Source organism: Empidonax traillii, unplaced genomic scaffold (assembly GCF_003031625.1).
Source record: "Empidonax traillii isolate 1590-97213 ecotype Southwest subspecies unplaced genomic scaffold, ASM303162v1 scaffold1253:size457737, whole genome shotgun sequence".
Classification (NCBI taxonomy): domain Eukaryota; kingdom Metazoa; phylum Chordata; class Aves; order Passeriformes; family Tyrannidae; genus Empidonax; species Empidonax traillii.
In genome coordinates, this window is record NW_020956446.1 from 166,903 (window position 1) to 187,880 (window position 20,978).

The following is a 20,978-nucleotide window of genomic DNA, read 5'->3' on the forward strand; positions in this document are numbered from 1 at the left end:
TACATGATCTATGAGCTCTTTGACCATCCCATTCCACTCTCCTTTGTCATTCTGGGCTCCATATTTGCCATCAGAAACTAGTTTGACCTCATAGATGAAGCCCAAAATATTTGACAGCTCCTTGAGTAAGTCCAGGCAATAACCCTCAAATCTGTCATTTCCATACAAGGGCTTGTCAGACTTCTTGTACATAACATAGGGATCTTCCTGTAGAAAAAGACAGTAGACATGTAGGAGGAGACATGAGGTTTGGTTTAGATTATATCAGTTTGTCTGCGTCACATTAATATTTTCTAAATGGGTTGCAAGTGGATGGAAACCAGTAATTTACTGCATCCGTTAAAAGCTGTTTGAGGTGTGTTAATAAATTCACTGAATGAGTTTGTTAACAGTGGGGCTGACCATTCATGGCCCCCAGGAGCTTTAACTACAGCTCAGCAGCTCCAAAATCACACCCAAGATCTGGACCCTACACTGCCACACTCTGGGGGACAGGAAGGGGTACAGGAGGAGAGGGGAGTCTAAATAACAGAAAAAGAATCCATAAGGGGAACATAACATTTTATATTCCGTGGGAAATAAACCTTTATTGATTAAAAAAACTTCAAATGTAGCAAATATCCCTGAGTGGAACAGGCCTTCACACAAGGGAGTGGAGAGCAGCATAGGTAGGGTGCAAAGCACCTTGTTGCTTTCCCCTTTCAAGGATTTTGGGTAGGAGAAGATCTGGGCAAGCAGGTTGCTGCAGTTTAATGTGGTAAAAAGGCCTCTGGCAATAGAAAAGCAGTGTAGAAGGGAGGCTTTGAGCTCTGTCCCTCCTCCTGAGGAATTAGGTAGAATAATTGAAAGAAGTGGCATTGCTGGGCAGGCAGCAAGCACAGGGCAGAAAGACCCAGCTGCATATTTTCTATTCATCACAGTTAGGGCATAACTCAATCTGTCTGTCCAGCCTTTGCTACTCTCTTTCAGTCCTATTTGTCTCATTTTCAGCAAAAAAGAGAAGGATGTATAAGAACTGACTACAAAGCTGAGTATTTGTGTGTGCTAACTCTTCTGGGAAGAAAAAGTACACAGGGTTTGTCTGTGAAATATTGAAGCAATTTTGGAGGCAGAGGTTCCTGAGAGTCTTTCGCTGGCAGTGGGCTATTTTTGAATCAATCTTGCGGACAGATTTTATGTCGACTCTGAGCCTAAATCAAAACATTTGCCTGAGAACAGACCGGTTTTGCACAGCAGTGTTTAGCGTGGAGGAGAGCAAGGCTGGTGTGAGGGGTGGAGGTGGTGAAGGTGCTGCTGGAGAGCCCTGCCAGCCTTACCAAAATCGTGGTGACGATGAGGGTCCGGTTGGCCAAGGAATCCGTGATGTTGGTGGATCTGTCCTTGTTGCTGTCGGTCATGTTAAGGCCACTGTATGAGTTCCAAACCCCAATCTGCACAGAGAGAAGCGGGTGAGAGGCCCCAGAGTGTTCCCCAGACGCTCCCCGCAGTGGCTCTGGGCACCACAGGGAGAGACAAAACGCTGGAGGAGGGGGACAAGCTGCAGGTCTGAGCGAGGCAGCGACACCAAAATCAGAAAACACAGGGAATGGACTGCAAAATGCAACTGCATAAACCCTTGAGAGTGTAAGGGTTGGTTTGTTTTTTTAAATTTTGCAAATGGCAGAGTTGAGACATAAGGCAAGACCTCTCTCTTCTGATACAACAGACTAAAAGCTTGAGTAAATACTTTGAGGCAGATTGATGGATGCACTTGGCCTTTTGCTTCCGCTGTGCCTTCGGCAGGTTTAGCAAAGATTATTCTGTCATTCCTTGACTGCTGTTTGTGACAGAGGCGATACCATTTCACACACTGAGCAGGATTTGTTCAGCAAATATGAGTGGCCAAAGGCAAACTCCTTTCTAGCCCCAGAGACAGTGAAGAATTCCACTATTTAATGCCCAATCCAAAGCTTCAAGGGAAATGTCTTTGTGATTTCAGCACCTTGTGGCGGCAGAAATTACAACCATGTTGATTTGCTGAGATAAATATTTACTTGTATGGAGCCTGAAAGCATCTCCAGTATTTTTGCCTTTGGATTTACAAGCACAGCGTGGCCGAGGGCTGATGTGAGAGAACTCCAGGCAAGGAGCTGGCTCAGGCACTTTGTACCTGCTGAGTGTGGGTTTGAGGTAATAACTCACCAATTCAAACAGACTTTGGATTTGTGTCCCTGGGTGCCTTTCACAAACCTTTTTTTCCACAAATTCTGCTTCCTCTTAAAAAAAAATTAATTCATATCAAGCGTTTGTCAGTCATTCCCTTTGTTTCCAAAACCAGATCAGGTTGGGAAACTGATCCAAAAGGTACACAGGAAATAAAATATTGGATATTATGATGGCCTGTGCCAGGAATACAGTCGATAACCGGGGTTATCCTTGGATTTGCACCAGGCTGGAGGAGCCGTTCTGCCCCTTGTTGCTGACTTGAGAGGCTTTGGTTGGCTGGCAGCAGGGAGGAGGAGAAGAACCACAGGGGACACTGAGCAACACAGTCACAGGGCATACAAAATACATCAGGAGACCACATCCCTTGGTTAGGGGGATGGAGGAGGTCGGAGGGGCGCTGGAAGAACGAGGTCGAGGTTGTACATCACTGTGGGGAACCCAGGGGATTTATTGCAGTTTAGTGACAAGCTGGAGAGGTGTCATGTGGCCCTCCTCAGCAAGCCTGTGCTCTGAACCGACTGTAATTTGGTTTAAATCAATTCAGCATAACACGAAATGCCTACAGTCAGAAGGGAGATTGGTTCTGCATGTCAGGTAGGATGATCTATTCACCAGTAACGAGGGAAAGAGGGGCCTTTGTGCCTTAGCCTGATCCACTGGAGATTGAAACAAGGTTATTAAGGATGTATGTGCTTTATAAGAACACAAAAAAGAGCTCTGTAGGATGGTTCTACTCTGGGGCATTAAAATCCCTCACAAAAACAACACAAAACCAACCCCTTTTTTTTAACCACGTCTGAGGGAGGGGTGGGGGATAATGAGAGCTGTGGGAACTCTGTACAAAATACAATTCTAAGCAGTATAAAAGATCCCTGTCCCACGACTGCAGAACACTTTAAGCTTGGTGGATGTAGTTTTTATCTCCTCCTTACAGAACAGCAACCCCAGGTTGTAACTCCAGTGGGGAGCTGTGCCCAGGGCTGGTCTCTGACTCCCACTTTGAGTACCTCGTGCTAGCAGAGGGATGAGATTCCTGGGGTAATTTCCATCTTTCATAAACAAGCTTAGCTCCAATTTCCATGTGTTAGTGAATGGCAGCACCCACTTAATCATCTGTATTATTTTCTGTAAGGAGCTAATAACACACTCATCAAAATTTCGAGGCAAATAATGCTCAAACACTGCCAGCCCTGAGCGTTCTGTGCGAGGCAAAACACCCCCAGCCCTGCACACTAAAACAGCCCTTGCAGCTGATGCCAAACCACATCCAAAACAGTTTAAATTTACCACTCATGGTGAATCTTAGGTGAATCAGGGAGGACAGCAGCTGAGAAAAGGACTGATTTTGCTGCAGCCTCTACTCAAAGCAGGGAAAAGCGCAGCCCCCAATAAGCAAAATAATTGACACCCCCCCCCTTTTGGTGAAAAAGCTGAATCCTGCCAAGATTTTTTTTTTTTTTACTCTTTGGAATTACGGTGTTTTAAGATGTAATAAGCTCATCCTACCAGAAAAATTCCTGCTTTCAGACCGTCGTCTCTAAACTGCAATGTGAGAGTAGCAATCAAAACCCAAAGGCTGAGCCTACAGACGCAGCCCAAAGGTTTCTTGCATCACCTGTCTGCGTACAAACCTTCTTCCACACTTTATATAAATGCTTAGAACCCTCGCCAGCAGCCTTGGTACAGAGAGAAATAAACAGAGCGCTTCATTAAAAATGAAAAGAGAGCCCGTCTGGAGAGCTGTGTGGGAGCAATTACAGTTAGAGGCTCAATTAACCCAGCAGGAATTATCACTCAGAATCCAACCAGTGTACACAGAGCACTGTCTGCAGCTCCAGGAGCTGCTGGTGCCACCTGTGAGAGGGTTTTTTTGGACACCCACAGCAGCCACCACCCATCACCTCCACAGCAGTGGAGGGAGCCCTGTGGTTCCCATGGAGAGCTCATGTTTGCAGGGGAAGGGCAAAAGAACTGATCTAACCTCACAAACCTGGAGAATCTTCAACATCTCAACTCTTGTTGAGGTTGTTACTCAAGTACCTTCTTTCCTTTCTTCCCTGGCTCACATTTATCTCTATATATCTCCATATAAATTTATCTGTCTCTATAAATGAATTGAATATCCTGAGTTGCAGTAGCAAAAACTGAAGATAATGTGCCCTTAAAATTATTGTCTCCATCAGATGAGTGTTGCCAGTCCCAAATTCCTACCCTACACCTCAGAATGCATTGCAAAATAGCAAACCAATATAAGTAGTTCTGTTTTATGCTTGACTCAAATAATCTTGAGATTATTTTTTACCCCAAGCACGGGAGATTCAAGCTGAGGAGAATGGACTTTCCTACTCCCTTGTCAAATTAGCTTTTTGTCATGTTAGGTTTTGTTGTTTGTTTGTTTGTTTGTTTGTTTAAAGACATGTGGTTACCTTTTCTGTTCCCTCCTCCTTGAGGCTGATAACGTCCAGATCGAAATCCTTCCTTAAGCCATCACTTTTGTTGAAGGTTATTCTCCCAGTCAGGCCATCCCACCGTGCCTGTGGGAACACAAAAACATTCTGCCCTGTAACAATCAGCAGGAGCTACTCTGAAGCCATAATAAGTATTGAATGTTAAATTAACCACAGCGTTGAATCGCCTCCAAATATATTTTTTTAAGCATATGTGGCTTTGTTGCTTTGTTAAAAAAAAAAAAAACAAAACACTTTCTTCAACTCCAATATGTTTTGTACTTTACAATTTTGCCACAGTTTATATATATTGATTTACATATGTCTAGTACTGTATAAAAAAAAAAGATATACTGAGTAAAGAGAAAGAGAAGATAAAACATATATTATTTGTGCCCAAAGACAGGGAGGTTTTGCACTGCATAAGAATTCATTAAGAAATTAAAAGAGGAATCTGCTCTGTCCAAGCTACAGGTCTGAACCTTGGAATGTGACAACATGAACCCACCAACCTCACTGGAATGATCCTCTTTGCCCCAGTTTGGAAATGTTTTCAGTTCTCCAGGAAAAAAACAGGCAGCAACTGGCAATTGGTGCTGAACAGGAGCACACAAAAGGTCCTTTCTGAAGGAGGGTATTTGCCCATCCCAAACCACCAAAGCTTTCTCATCGCTTTAATCTGTGTGTGACAGAATCTGCCTGTGCCGCTCAGCACCCAGAAATCCAGATTTTTCCAGGAGGAGATGAGCTTTTGTCATCCTTGCTTGGTTCCTTGGGTGCGTTGTTGTCAAACGTTCCCCATCAGTGACGGAATTTTACTGTCCCAGACTTTGCTGGATTGTAGTCCTACCTTTGTGCTTCAAGTACAGCACATGAGTTGCATATGATCCACTTTGGTCCAGGCAGCATTTTATAAATCAGTGGGTTAATTAATTGTTTGAAACACTGGCAGCAGGAGGTGAATTCTGTCCATCACTCAGTACAGCCAGGATAATTCCCTGTGCTGGGGAATGCTTCTTTGGGGCAGCAGGATCAACTTCAAGAACTAACTTCCTCCACAATTTAAGTTTTCTGTGTCTTGTGAACTTCCCACCCAGCTCATTTGCCTTTAAAGATTCACCTGCCTCTCATCCAGCCCCCACTTTGTCCCCAGAGCTGGTGCTTATCTATAAAAGAAAGTGTTTGACGGGTTTCCAACTGCAGACAATTTTGATAATCTGTTTTTGGGGGCTCCCACATTAGATTAAGTTCCTCGAAGATACAAGGAAAGCTGACGATAAATGATGGTGTTGTTCCTTCACGTGTGTCAGCCATATAATTTTAAATTACAGGCTTTTCTACTGCACATCGTTCTCTGCTTCATTTAATTTGTTTGAGACAGAGGACATAAGGAAAGCTGCATTAAAAATCACCAGACTTCCAGACTGGTGTCTCCCCAGCCTGTTAAATCTGAATTCCAGCCCTGAATCTGCAGGGTTTAATCTCAGATGCTGGGGTGTTACTACCACGTGTCTCAGACAAATCTGCTGCATCTGGAATTCTGTGGACATACAGCAGGGGTTCAGAACATGCTTAAGCAAAATAAGATGGAGAAGGATAAATGCAACAAACTTGCTGTGAGATTTTTCCTCTTAATAATCCAGGAATACACAAAAATCCCTGCTGTAAACGGCTAAACACTTGCAGGGTTATTTATTATTTATTATTTGTATATTGAGCTGATAGCAGGAGGGGATACATATGGATGCATTTCATTCCACAATATCTCTTTTCCAGTCTGTCTTTTCATTACTCTGACGTGACCCCCCCCCATCTCTTATTCACAGAGATGGAGCATTTTTTAAAAAATATGATCTTTAGAGATCAATCCCTCCACAGAGGGCAATTTGCTGCTGTGAAAGGCTCCCATTTATTGATTACACATCACACGCTCGGCTTCTCTGCTAACCTGATATGATCTGGGATAAAAACCCAACGTGTTATTTTGGGAAATGGCATCAGGAGCCTCCTTGTGGGGGGGGGAGGGGGGGGGGGAAGAAGAAGAAAACATAAACCAAAAAAAAAGCTTTCTGTGGTGAAATGCATCTCACTTTTGAAAGCAGGAATTGGTGCTCCTGCCTCCACACTAAAAAAAGCAGGAAGGAAGAGGTGTGTGCTTAAATTTGAGTTTGCCCAGAGAAGTGCATATGGCCTTTGTCTCACTTCAGTCCCACTTAGACCATCAAATGACCCAAATGTGATTTAAATTCTAAACAGGAGCCAAGGGTGTGTTTGTCAGATGAGTTAAATGTTGAAGGGGCTTTTCAGGCCCTTCATCGTGAGGCTTCAAGTACCGTTTGAATTCTAAACCGAATTTCTGGTGTTTGTTTTATTGATTTTATTTCTTCTAAACAAAAAAATGAAGCGTTTGGGTTTGAGCCCAGCGAGTGTAATCGTGTTTCTTGAGCTTCAAGGCAGTGCTGGGGTCTGTGTGTGCAGCATCTCTGCACAGACAGGTAATGTTTCTTTCCTAGAAACAGAAGTTTTTCTTGAGAAGCAAAGGGAGGGATGAGCTGGGAACAGTCTCCATCCCAGCCCTTCTGAATTGTGTGGTGAAACTTCCAAGCCTTTATTAGGAGCCCTAAAGCAGCTGCCTGCTGCATACAAACACAGTGAAAAGCATCACTGCTCTGAAATCAGAGCTGTATCCCACCTGCCTGTCAGGGAAATCAGGGGTGTGAGGCCTATTAGGGAACATGTTCAGGCAAAAAGAGAAAGCAGCAGTTGCACAATTCTCATTAATTAACAAGCTGAAGTGAAGCAGAACTTTCTGAACAGTCAGGAGCTGTGTGGCTGTGTAACCCAGTGATGAGATTTCACGCTTTCACACGGGATTTACTGCAATTTTAATGTTTCTGGTGACATGGTAAATGTTACAGGATAGAATGGAAGTTCAACCAGAATCTAATCATGTCATCCATCAAAAACAAACTTTGCCAGGGCTGCTTCCCTGACTCCCCTGAGTGTTCTAATGATTCTGTTGCAGTGAGGGAAGTATCTCAAAGTGTCCTCCTGAATTCTTAAGTCAGGTCCCTGAATACTGGGACTGAGTACTCTTGTCTTTTCCTTATACTTGCAAAGGGAGAAGCTTACAGGAAAATCATGGAATGGTTTTGATTGGAGGGGGCCTTAAAGATCATCCAGTCATACCCCCCTGCCATGGGCAGGGACACCTTCCACTAGCCCAGGTTGCTCCAACCTGGCCTTGGACACTTCCAAGGATCCAGGGGCAGCCACAGCTTCTCTGGGCAACCTGTGCCAGGGCCTCCCCACCCTCACAGCCAAAAATTCCTTCTCAATATTCCATCTATTCCTGCCCTCTGTCAATTTGAAGCCATTCCCCCTTGTCCTGTCACTCCAGACCCTTGGAAATAATCTCTCTCCATCTTTCTTGCCTTGGCTCCCTTCAGGTCCTGGAAGGCCACACTCAGGTCACCCCAAAGCTTCTCTTTCTCCAGACTGAACAATCCCAATCTCCCAGCCTTTCCTCCCAGCAGAGCTGCTCCATCCCTCTGATCATCCTGGTGCCTCCTCTGGACTCTCTCCAGCAGCTCCACGTCCTCCCTGTGCTGTTCCCCAGGGCTGGAGGCAGCTCTGCAGGATGGGGGGGGTCTCACCTGAGGGGGCAGAGGGGCAGAATCCCCCCCTCTGACCTGCTGCCCACGCTGTGGGATCAGCCCAGGAAACCTTGAAGTTCCTAAAACTTCTCAAATTCCTAAAACCCTCCGGTCTGGAGCTTCCCGTGTAGGTGAATCACCACGTTGTACATCGCCCATTGCAGCTCTAAAAACTGCTCTTGGAGAGGTTTGGGGAAGGTGCTGACAGCTCTTCAACATGTTCTGGAGCCGCCACATGGCTTGTCTTTCAGTTTGCTCCCGCTATATTTCTGGATTCAGGTGTTTGCCCTGACGTGCCACCACCGCTCACCTTGTCCCTCAGCCCACGGGTCCTGCTGCAGCCACACAAGTGCTAAGGAAAGCAGCTTTGGTGGGAATCACACTGGCAAGGAACTGGGAATGGGGGAAAAGTTAAAATGCATGTGTAGGATGCTCCATGTAATTTCCTATTTTCACTTCCACGCTCGTCCCCGAAGGCAAAGCTTCCATTTGAAATTCATAATAAAACCTGAATTTTTTGGAAGAGTGAAGGCATTTCAACTAAAATATGCAATTTTTTAGGGCTTCTCCGGATCAAGCCAGCTCAGTCATGGATTCTTTATAGTGCAGCGCTTCATGAAGCAATCTCCTTCTTTGGAAACAACTGTTTCCTGGATATTGATCACTGATCAAACAACCTGCAAAACAACTGGAATTACATAGTGAAGCGAGGACAGAGCTCCAGACTCCCTTTTGTTTCCACTTCTGGAAAATTTATAAATCATCAACATCCACAATAAACACGAACTGATCAGAAAACCTGGGAATTATTAAGGTGTCTTAGGGATTTTGCCCCACCCAGGGTTTAGCGGCTTCTTTTTTTTGCAAGAGCAGATAAAGTCTCCACCAGAGTGGAGCCTGTAAATCGATGTTTCTCTGCCAGGAAAGCGAGGAAGAACCTCATAACTGAGCACCAGAAACAAGAGCACAGCAGGGTGGCAAAGAAGAGAGAGGGAGGGTGATGCAGGCCACGAGCAGATGGTCTACACTTGCCTCTTTGATGAGATTCATGAACCTGGGTCCGAAGCGCCAGGGTTTGTGGCGGTGGCACTGCAGGGAGCTCACGGTCAGCTGGGAGGCGCGCTGGGAGGCCACTGCCACCATGTACACAGCGTCATACATCAGAGCTGCCTCGGTCTGCAGGGGAAAGCAGAGAGGAATTCTTCAGTGTGCAGCTTGGTGCCTGGTCCCTCACTGCCTCTCCTGACCACCGCTGACCTGGCTGGGCTGCTCCTATGGGAAAGGCTCTCCATGGAAACCTGAAGCAAAAAATACCTTTTTTTCTTTTTTTTTTTTTTTTTCCTAGCTTATATTAATTTCACAGTATCTTCAGGTGAGTTTTTGGGGAAGAAAACCGCATTAGGCAGCTGCAGGAAGGGAGAGATCAGTGGGTCCAGCACGGGAAGGAGCGCACAGGCAGCTCTGGGGGCTTGGAGAGGAGTTTTAAGGAGCCCCAGGTGACACACACACTTCTCATGGCACTCCTGACATTGCCTCCTTACCCCTTGCCTTCTAGGGAAACCAATCTCACCAAGCAGGTATCTACTGCCCTCGAGGATCTTGACTTTTCTATGTGAAATGGCCCCACCAAGATTTGGTTTGGGTTACTCTCCTGCCACATTCCCAATGCTGTCTTAGGGACAGGTGAACTGTCCTTTTGAGGTGTCTTTTTGGGGGATAAGTTGGACTTCCACATCTAAATTCTCATTGCAGAGGGATATAACCCTTAGGTAGTTAAATGCTGCCAGGTAGATTTATTCACTTTGTGCATCTCTGTTTCTTTTGAGAATGGATTTCTTGGTTTAAAAGCGTGTCCTCAAACTGAGATCACGCACCCTGTCACCCTTTATCACTGGGAAGTTTTAGGAAAACCTCCCCTTCACCTGCATTTTGCTTCAGTGCTCTCCTGTGTGAGGTGGGAATGGCTGTGTCTCCCTTAATACACAGGATGCTGAAACACATCAAGTGCTCCCCTTTCTTTACAGCTAATGAATAATTAAGCAGGGGCCTTGAAAAAAAAAGTACTAATTCTGCAGATGAGAAATTGGGTTCATTTATAGGAACTAGAAAGGTGATAATTTTTTAGTTTCTTTTCCATGCAATTACTTTGGGAAATTAATGCATTTGATTCTTTGTCTGTGTCGTTTACCTAAGGAAATTACAGCAGCTTCAGTCTTATCAGCGCTGGAGGTTTTTGCTGGCAGTCAGATATCTGAATTTATGGGTTAATCTCAATCTACTGCAGATGAGGGATCTCTCTCAGTGTGCTAGGAAGGATCTGCCCAAAATACTGATCCCACAATCGGAGCGAACTGGGGAATCAGAAAACGTTGTGAATGCTGAGTCAAGCAGGAGGAGACAACAACAGCTGTTCTCACTGTCAAGTGTCTTAAAACAGACAGTTGTTCCAACCACACTTAGTCTGATCCAAAATCCCTCAAAATCAATGGAAATATTCCCATCAACATCAGTGGAATTCAGGGGGGGTTTTTACCTTAGACTGGGCAGGTGTCCTTTCAGGACTGAATTTTACATGACCACTGCAATCCAGTCTGTCTTGTGCCCCAGGCCTGGAGACTCAGGAAGGAGATTCTTGGCCAAAATTCTCCAGTGTCCTCACTTAGCTCTCCTCTCTTTTAGGGCTTGGGGTTGCCTGGTGCAACAGGTCACCTCATTTTCCAAGGACAACCCTGGTGTCTGTACTGTGTGTAATCTGAAAGGGACTAAGAGCAATCCCTGGAACTTGTTTTTTCTGACTTTTGTATCCTCCTTAAACCACTGCAAAGGAGCCCAAAGATCTCATTAGAACAACTATGCCTCTCTGTGCAGTTTGGGCACAAAGCGAGGCGTGAGCTCAGAACTGTCGTGGTCACGCCCTGCTGACTCCCCACAAGGGGACATCAGGGCAAGGGAGAAATCCCGAATTAGCACGTAATCCTGATCTCTTTGCACTGTGCAGCTTGTACAGCCTTGCTGATAAATGAAATAGAGCAGTGCTGCAGCTCTCCATCAGACTGGATAAGCAGAACCTGCCAGGAATATTGAAATGATCACAGCCAGCTTGGAAGATGCTTTCCCTGGTGCTCGTGCTGCTTCAGAGCATCAGGGGCACTGGGAGATTATGGAGATGGAAAGCAGAGGATAAGAATCAGAGGCACAAAGGAGAGCACGAGAGGAGTCTGGCGAGAACTTTTTTTTTTCTGAGTGTTCCAGTTGGGTAATTTGTGTGTGAGTTCCCATCAGGGGTTCCCAGAGAGAGCTTTCTCCCCTGCCTTGCAGAGAGTGAGCACAATGTCACTGCCCACGCAAGCAATAATGTTTTAAAATGCTGGAGATAACACACATAAATGCATTTCTCTTCAGGATGTTAAGGTATTTGAAATTTTTCCCTGCAATCATCTGCAATGAAGTCTATTTCCTATCACTTGGAAATCCCCTCGGAACAGGAGATATATCATCTTATACAGCAAAAAAATGGCAACCCTTCACCCTGCAAAATTGGATGGAGTCATGTTGTCCTCATACTTGCTCCTGTTCTTCCCTTGACTTCTTGGGGGAGCGCTAGGATTTCGTTAAAAAAAAAAAAAATCCTAATTTCCTGGCTTGATGACACCTTTCATTTATCTTTAAATGAAATCTTAAAAGCCAGAGATGGAAATTAGGAGAAAGGCACTTTACCCATTTCAAAATGCTGTTCCCTGCCCACAAGTACAACACCTTTCCCTGCAGGTTACAAACCTACACCTGCTCCCAAAGTTCCTCTTTCCCGTTGTTTTCCTCACTGCCCACGGAACACAATCAGGGGAATGAGGCAGCACTTTTTGCTTTTGAGAGCCATCAGATGGCTGATGTCAGCTGAGCAGCATCGTGACAGAGAACTGCCACTCATTTCTGGAGGGGTTTGTCACAGGGGCAAGCACAGCGTTGGTTCAGGGGGGGCAAACCGGTGAAAGGAATTCCGGCTTGGGGGCGACGTTTGGGGGATTGGGGCCAGCTCACACTGACGCCCTGTGGCGCTGTGGTGGCTCACTTACTGTCATCATGCCATCCAGGAGCCCAGTCTCGGGTTTGGGGGGTGCCTGCAGGCGCTCCATCGACCATTTCTCCACCACGGACGACACGTGCGGGTTGTCGATGTTGAGGAGCCGAAAGCCCGTCATGTTCACCCCGCTGTACCTGTAGGGCTCCAGGTCGAGGGCAAAGAGGTCCTAAAAAAGACAAATTACATTTTCAAAACAAGATAGGCACCACTAGCCCCTGTTGGTGTTTGATTTTCAATCATCTAAAGCCCAAATGTTGCTCTTTTTCCCCTGTGAACACCCTCAAAGTCTGGCCATGACCACTTCAGTTTTAAACCTGACTAAGCCAAAGCTGTTGTGAAAATGGATGACAAGCCACACATCTGCTTTTTGGAGCGAAAAAAAAAAATCAGCTCCCCATAACAACACTGTTCTGCAACCAACCTGTACCTAATTCTGATGTATAGGTGCCTTATGAAACCAGAAGTAGCATTTTTAAAGCAAAAGGTTCATTAGGCCCAAATTGTATTTGATTTTAACCTAAAGCCCAAGTGTTGGGGTTTTTTCCCTGTGATTTTTCCCCTCTGACTGCCCTCCAAAACTGCTTCAGTTTTAAGCCTGAGTAAACCAAAGCTGTTGTGAAAATGGATGACAAACCCCACATCTGCTTTTTGGAAAGAAAAAAACCCACCAGCTCCCCCAAACAACACCGTTTTTCCACCAACCTGCACAGCACCGTGTCATTCCAGTTTATAGCTCTGACTACCCAACATGAGGAATTAGCTGGCCAGTGTCAGGCTTATTTCTCAGCCTGGGGAAGGAAAATTCCGAGAGATGTCGGGAGCAATACACTTTCACTGCTTATAAATCCCATTTTTCTCCTGCCTTGGTGACTTGCTGCCAGGATGTCTGATGGATATATCAGGCATCAAAACAAACCATTTACAGGAGAAGATACCACCAGCACTGCTTAGTGCTTGTCCTGATATGTGCTCTGTACTATCTCCTACATGTTACTGGTGGTGGTTACCCTTTTATGGTACATTCCTGTCCTGTTTAGTGTATAAAATTTTAAGTTCCGCAGTAAATCCTAAATTTTCACATTTTCCTTGGTGCTAAAATGGCCTCAAAGAAAACTACTGCAAGTTCCCAACAGTCAGAGCATCTCTTCTGACTAACCAACTGACTATGGGATTCAAAGCTTTTTTTTCACTTCCACTTAAAATTTTATTTGGAAAGGAAATAAAGAACAAACAGAGAATTATATAGGCTGATATAATCCAGCCCTCTAGGACTGTTCTAGCAGTATCAGCTCTTTGCTGTCTCTCCAGTCTACAATGCAAATGAACCTTAAGCACAAATTTATATATATATGTAGCATGTAATATACGAAAAATATGCTGAAATAAGTATTTATAGATTGACAGGTTTACTTTTACTCTAAAATTCCTGAGTGATTTCATAAATTTGTGATTTTGTTTTGATAAGCAAATTAAACATTTTATTGATGATCTCAGCTCCATTGCAAAGCCATGGATTCACCGTTTCATTTCACTCTGATCCACCTGTACTGATGGTTCCTCCTTAACCCCAATACTGCAATTAATTTTCACTGTATTAAAGTGTTAACCAGCCCCACAGGTAGGGCCAAACAGCTTCCTTACAAAATTGTGGGTCCTGATATTAATAAGAAGTGTTAGGACTCATTCTCCAGGGATTTCCTTGAATAACAGCAACAAAGATCTCCTGGGAAAAGGGACAATTTTTAGTTGTCTTTCCTGAAGCAGGGAAAATTCACCCCCAAATCTTTAGTGTTTCTTACCAGTGTTGTAAAAAAGTAGTGGTAGTATTCTGTCATCATTCCCATGGAGAGGATCTGTTGGAAGAGATTGAAAGGTGAGTGTACTTTACTCTGAAATATTCCAGTGTCCTGCACTGCCTTTTGAAAAGCAAGAGTTAATCTGGAACAACACAGCCTGGATCAGGAAAACTCGATTACAACAAACCTTACATTTTTCTTCAGGAGCCAAAAAAATACCCTGTTGTATTTAAATTGTGTTTTTATCACCTCTGCTCAGGAAAGAGATTAAAGGTCGCAAAGCTTCTAGGACAAGAAAAATTACTAGAGATAACGAGAAGCTGATTTTTTAAAAGTGAAATTCTTTAGTCTGCAGTTTAGAAGTGTTAAAAAGGAATTTACTGGGAGACAACACAATTTGTAAGGGAAAGTGCTTAGGTGCAGGTTTTTGTATTCTGGGATTTTGTGAAGAGGGGGAGGAATTATGAGCCGGGAAACTACTGAGGAATTCATTATCAAGACAGCAGCACAGACAAAGGTTAACTCTTATTCACTCTTGATCACTGTAATGTAAGTAACTGCTATTAATACTATTTCAGGACGTTTTTAGGCAGTACCTGAATAGCTGTTTGAAAGACAGGGGGAAACATTTTGATTTGACTCACCAAAATTCTCTTTCATGGTAAAAGCCTCTGAAAATCAGTTGAGTGCTTGTGCATGGAATTTCCTCACATTAAAAAAAAAAATTAAAAAAAATACAAAAAAGAAGAAAGAACCTGAACTTTCTAAGCTGGAGTAGATAATAAAAACAGCTCAGTGTTCATCTCAAACAAACAATCCATTTCCAGCCACTAAAAGTCAAGCCAGAAGGCAAGTATTTTATTGAAATGCTCCACTGAATTTACACATCAAAATTGCCTTTTTTATTTCTTGTTTTATTAATCCTCTCCTATTCTGTTTCTCAGAATTATCACCTGTAGAAAGGAGCAATGCAAGCAACCCTGGAGGAGGATGTTCCTGCCCTATTCACGCACAGATAGTGACACGTGGGACCATCCACCGAAATTTCTGTGTGCTCTGCTTCCCAGCTGAGCAGGCTGGACTCATTTCCACTCCCTGGAGCCATTGGATTTCTCTGTCTGTGGGAAGGAGGTGCCAATTGGACGGGGTTTTTTTATGATCTTTGAGCTGAAACCGTTTTGAAACAGCCCGGTTGGTTCATGTGGGGCACAAAAGAGCTGCCAGGTCAAATAAACGTAGTCTGAGCCCAGGTGATCCTCCCATAGGCCTGAATTTATTTGGTTTGCAGTTAGTCCGTGGTGGTGCATTAGTATGAAGGCAAGTTTTTACTAATCAGTGTAAATGGGAGGATAAAAATGCTCAGATTTCAATGGTTGATCCCTCCCAGCTATGATCCCAACTTGAGACAGGAGAGCTGACAAGCCATTGCACTTCTGCCATCAGAAGGTATAAACAATTTGCCTGCGTAGAAATAGCAAAACAATGGAAAACCAGGACAATGCTACTCCATACAGTGCCTTAAAATACAAATTGATATTAAGCAGATAGATGCATTTACTGCAGTGATTGGAAAGGGTGTGGCCTGGATGTCTGAGAAACACTGCTATTTAATCCAAGGTTGCTGCTTTCCTCTCAAACCCAAGGGTTGTAGCCTGAGAGGGGTGTTCACCTCCTGAACACATCTCTGATGAACACTTTTTATGAGAATATTGATTGCCAAGTAATGCCCTATAAACAGAGCTGGCAGGACACAGACACAGCTGGGAATAATAATGATTTCAAAAGTCATGCTGCAGGATTGTCCTTCTAAACAAAACAAACCCCCCAAAAAAAACCCAAACCACCAAACCAACAACCAACCAAAACTTCACGAAGCCCCCACAAACAACAAAAAAAATTCCCAAACAAATAGAAACAAACCCCCTGAAAGCTCAAGGCAATTTCATGTGAAAACTGAGATTCCCCTCCTATATCCAAGACTCGGGTTCCCAATGGCAATTGCTGGAAGGAATTGCCAAGGACGCTGAACCCAAAAGCTCCAGGAGAGATGCTCGTTGAAATTCTTCCAGAGAAAGTATTGCAGCAGCCCAGGAAAGCTTAATCAACGTGTCACTTTTGTGTTTTCTATATTAACAGTGACTCAATTAAGATCTGCAGATATGGACAGCTGGAAGGGTGTTTGTAAGTGGCACACACACCTTAATAATGTCCTTGTCGGGTTAAGGAGTAGGAGTTGGGGTTGGATCTGTTCCTGACCTGCCACTGAGCTCTGCCCTGGGGGACAAGAACAGCCTTAACTGCTTGTCCTCCCCAGTATCAGTCATTAAGGATGATAATGAGTTAACAGTTATTCAGCATTTAGACATGCCTGTGATATCTGAGTCAGATCTGTAGATTGACCTAAATAGGGTGCTTTATATTCATGAATCGGAAAGACTTCCAACACGAATTTATTTATGTTTAAGGGCAACATGTTCACTAAATAAAAAATCCAATTAACAACTATTCAGTGGGCAGGAGATGAAAACAAGTTAAAGAAAAAAGCAAGAGGGATGCTGAGAACAATGCTGGACATCCCAAAACACTACTTGCTCCCAAGCCTTAATTACTTGGATGCTCCTATTAGTGTGAATAGGAGAGTTTTGAGGACTCATCTTCTGCTGTGTGTTTGCAACACGGCAGATCCAGGGAAAGCAGCTTCTGGGAACTCCCAGGAGTGACCCAGCAATAAAGGGCTGTTAGGAGCAAAGATGGATTTCGGGTTGGGACACCTCTGGAGCTCCTTGCAAAGCAGCTGCACGGGCACTTCCCACAGACCAAGTGACCTCCCCACCAGAGAAAAAGGGTCCAGTAGCCCAGGAGAGGGAAGGAAAGGCAGCATATGTGTATTTATAGCTGCCCACGGGAAGCTGGAATGAGATTTCATTACACATTCCTATTTAAATAACTTTGCCTGTAATTTTGTAGCCAATTATGCACCTGATACAAAACGTCCTATTTAAACAATAATAGCTTTTACTTACTGCAGAACTCAGATGAATCTAAACTAGTGAAATCAGCCCAAAATATTCTCCTTGTAGGTCTCCTACCCATCTTACCCCGTATAAAATTTGCTCTTCAGCCAAACTCAGGTGTGGCTGCACAACACATAAATAACAGTAAAAGACAGAGAGATTTCCATCTCTAATCACCCATTTCAGACCAGAAGGCTAGGCCTTGACTTTTAGCTGTGGCTCGTGAACAACAAGGTGGATCTGACAAGGTGTCAGTGGTCAGATTACACATGGCAGGCTGAGAGAAGCTAGATAAAACTATTCTCCCTTATGTCTGAAAATCTCTTTTGGGTGCCCTGTTCCTGGCTTGGATCATATCCCAGCTCCAACTTGCATTTGTTCAACTTCTTATAAAAAAAGTCCCTGCCTTATTTAGAGCTATTGTCAATCTTCCTTCAAGGGGGGCTGTAATTGGAAGGATGGGGAAGGGTGTTGGTGGGAACTGCATCAAATGCTTTGCTTGCTTTCACTCTGCATTTTCCTCACTTACGTTATTATTTAATTCCATGGCCATTAAACGAATGCATTTCATTATCCAATTAATTAGCCCCACCACTCTTTTCTAAGATCAGCAAGACGGACCACAATGAATAAAAGCCCCTCTGCCTCCTCACCTCCCAGGTGTCCGAAAGCTGAAGATTTATATTCTCACACTTATTATATTCTCACATTTATTACTGTACCAGGAAAGCCCACCATGGTGACACTGAGTTTTTATACTTCTGCAGGAACTGAATTAATTATTTTATTTTTTTTTTTCCATGTCTGTCACATAGTGGAAGTGAACACAGAAATCTTTACAGAATGCTCTCCGGTGTCCTAGCCCTGATTAAATATACAGCACACTTCCTTGAGTTTATTTTAGAGGTGTGAAGCAAGGAGTAGGTAATTTAAGGTTAGCAGGAACATGATTTCCGTTCCTGCAGTAAAAAGTCTGCGTCAAGTCTCGGTGTGTTAGAACAGACGGAAGGTTAAGCATTAAAACTCAACCTCTTCAGCTGAGTTCCTCGTGTAAAAAGGCAATATCACACTAAATACAGCGTGTGCAGGATGTACTGGGAGATTGGGGCATAAAACAGATTGCAATTTGCCACAGCTAGGTTTAATTTTCTCGGGGACTGCTTACCCAACCTAGGCAGGGTACCAAACTTCTATCCACCGAATATTTCAGGTAAAGGTCACAACCAGCAAATTTTCCCGTGAGGAAGTGTTTCCATCTTCCATGTGCAAGGGACTACTCAGCCCTGCTGGTTTTAGGCAAGTTTGGAGGGTGCCTTATCATCTCACACTCTTTCAGATATATCTATTTTAAGCTTGGAAAGGAGAGATACGTGGGGCACCCTCGGAGCAGAGCAGGACAGTCAGTGCTGAAGTCGCACAGGGAGGTTCCTTCAGAGCTAAGTAAGGTCCTGAGTGGCACTTTGGTAATCCCAATTTTACCCTAAGAAACCACAGCTGCTCTCAGGTCCTGCTTCTGGCTTCCAATTCTCTACTAGATCTCTCTAGAATTGAGTCTTCACAAGCTTTAAAGCTCCAGCAGCCAAGGTGTTCAAGGAGATGATGGGAATGACAGAGCCAGGGGCAACTTCTTCCATCAGTTCTGCTGGTGGGGGATGTCTGGTTTGAAAAACCCTGAGGTTACTGGCCCTGCTCCTTGGAAAGCAATACAGAGAGAAAATTCAAAGAGACTGTTGGAAAAGGCAGCAATTAATAACCACAGTTTCCTCTTGCTCCTTCCAGATGGGGGTGAGGAGAGGGCCAGGCCTCATTAAGGTAGTCAGAGACTCTGCAGCACGTCAGAGAGAAGGGGAAATGTGTGTGAGTTTAGGGAATAGCTCTGTGCAGGCTTTGTATTTTGTTTCAATTAGGTTATTGATTCTGCCTGCTGTTGTTGTGCACAAGCTCAGTGGTGTTTTAGCTGAAGCTATAAATAAGCAAACGTTGGTCTCGTTTAAGAAAGGAAATCTGTCTTTTGAGCTGTTTTGTAAACCAAAGGCTGAAGGAGGCAAGTGGAGGAGTCACCTCCCCTGGTCCCACAGCCCAGTCATGTGGCTGGCTCGGGGAGCTCCCTGGGATGACTCTTTCAGCACATAATTAATTCTGTGCTGACACTTCTGCTCCCAGAAGGAGCTTTTGGGCATCCCTTGCCCTGGTGCCCCCCCGAGCGCTCACACGAGCAGCCCCTGCTTGCGTGGCTTACTAAACATCTCCTTCATTTAAATGCAGGGGGGAAGGCAAGAAATTGTTGCTTAGGTGGCTCTGATCCCTACCCCTGTTGGAAATCTTATATAATTTAACAACAGCATTTATTTTTTTCAATTTTCATCTAGTGGATCGTTTGCAAAGCCAGAAATATTCTCCATTACTATCACTGAGTTTCCCCTAAAATAATTTGCCTTTGAGACCTTGCTTTCATTCAGGGTAAAATTCTACAGGGGTTTGTGTGTGCAGGGAAGAGAATGTGAACCAGGGCACTTCATGTAACCTACAATCAGATGAGTCCCCCGTGAATTCCGAGCCCTCCACGCTGCACAATTCACAGCTGCCTTTGGCAGTGAGGAACCTCCACCCCTGAGTTATTGCTGCCAGAACCTGTGCTCAGCCACAGAACTGTCTCATAGAAAAGCCATTTTCCCTTTCTTTCTTGCCTCTATTTATGTTGTTCCCTTTCTCTCAGCCCTGATCCACAGGTGCACCTCTCTTAAATCTCCTGTTTTCTCCCACACTGTCACTCCCCGTCCTTCTCCGAGTTTTTAAGGCACTGGGGAGCATTATCTGTGTCTGCAGCCTGTCAGCTGTCTCCCTGATCCATATCCCACACAAACCCTTCTGCTGCTTTGCCCTGTTTAAGTGCATCTTTTAACACTCCCTCCTCTTCCTTTGACACTCAAGGTTTTGTTTTTTGGTGTTTTTTTCCATACCCAGCATGGCATATTTGAAGCTCTGTGCCTCCTGCAGCGTTGCCAGACATCTGCACTTTCTTCTTGCAGGTCCTTGAAAATCTCTGTTGTGTTTAACTCTTGCCCCAGAAATCTCCTTTTGGAGCAGCTTGTCATGTTTTAATGCTTTTGGACAGCCCTGCAGGGAGCAGAGTGAGGGGAGAGCAGCTCTCCTGCCCAGCTCCTGACCTCCCCTTGCTTTTCCCTCCCATTCCCAAAGTCTTGCCTGCACCTGGCCCTGCTGTAGCTCGAATAAACAACTTGCACTGAGAAAATCCTAAAATTTAGTACAGGCCTGCTTTCCTGACAGCAGTAAATCTACCCTACGAGCTCACATTGTTGCATCTGGTTTAGGACATCATCCTGCAAGCCCATATTCTCAGGACCAAGATCCTCCAGCCTGGAGAGGAATGTTTTAGGCTCGACAGACTAAGTCGTCTTACAACTAACTTTGACACAGAGAGCTGCTCTGAACAGCTTACATATTTCAGTGGAACATTCTGGAATGGAAGAAGAAAGGAACCTTTGTGGGACACAGGGTAGTGAAAGCAGAGTTAGGTTTGTCTGCAGTGAGTTAATGCCCTGTTGTTCCTGTAGTCAGCACTGAGAATGACCTCAAACCTCCACAGAAGCAACAGCTCAGCACTCCAAAATGGGCCCTTCCAGGTTTGGGTTTGGTTTTTTTTTTATGGGAAAGAAATCAAAACACCACTGATTAAACCAGGACAAGCTAAAATAAATGTAATGATCTTCCTAGTCAAGCAGAACCTGAAGTATTGAAAAGAAATGCACATTTCCTTC

At 44.4% G+C, this 20,978-nt stretch overlaps 1 protein-coding gene across 3 annotated transcripts in view; it reads right to left on the bottom strand.

Annotated features, from left to right (window-relative positions):
- The window catches only part of GRIK1 (glutamate ionotropic receptor kainate type subunit 1), a 132,294-nt gene that overhangs the window by 35,083 nt on the left and 76,233 nt on the right, over positions 1–20,978 (bottom strand). For all 3 annotated transcript variants that reach the window (XM_027906156.1, XM_027906158.1, XM_027906159.1), the window contains exons 5-10: positions 14,189–14,242; positions 12,382–12,555; positions 9,341–9,484; positions 4,632–4,739; positions 1,317–1,430; positions 4–207 (exon numbers count right to left, since the gene is read on the bottom strand). In XM_027906156.1, coding sequence (XP_027761957.1) covers positions 4–207; positions 1,317–1,430; positions 4,632–4,739; positions 9,341–9,484; positions 12,382–12,555; positions 14,189–14,242 — 798 coding nt within the window. The remainder of the gene's footprint in view (positions 1–3; positions 208–1,316; positions 1,431–4,631; positions 4,740–9,340; positions 9,485–12,381; positions 12,556–14,188; positions 14,243–20,978) is intronic.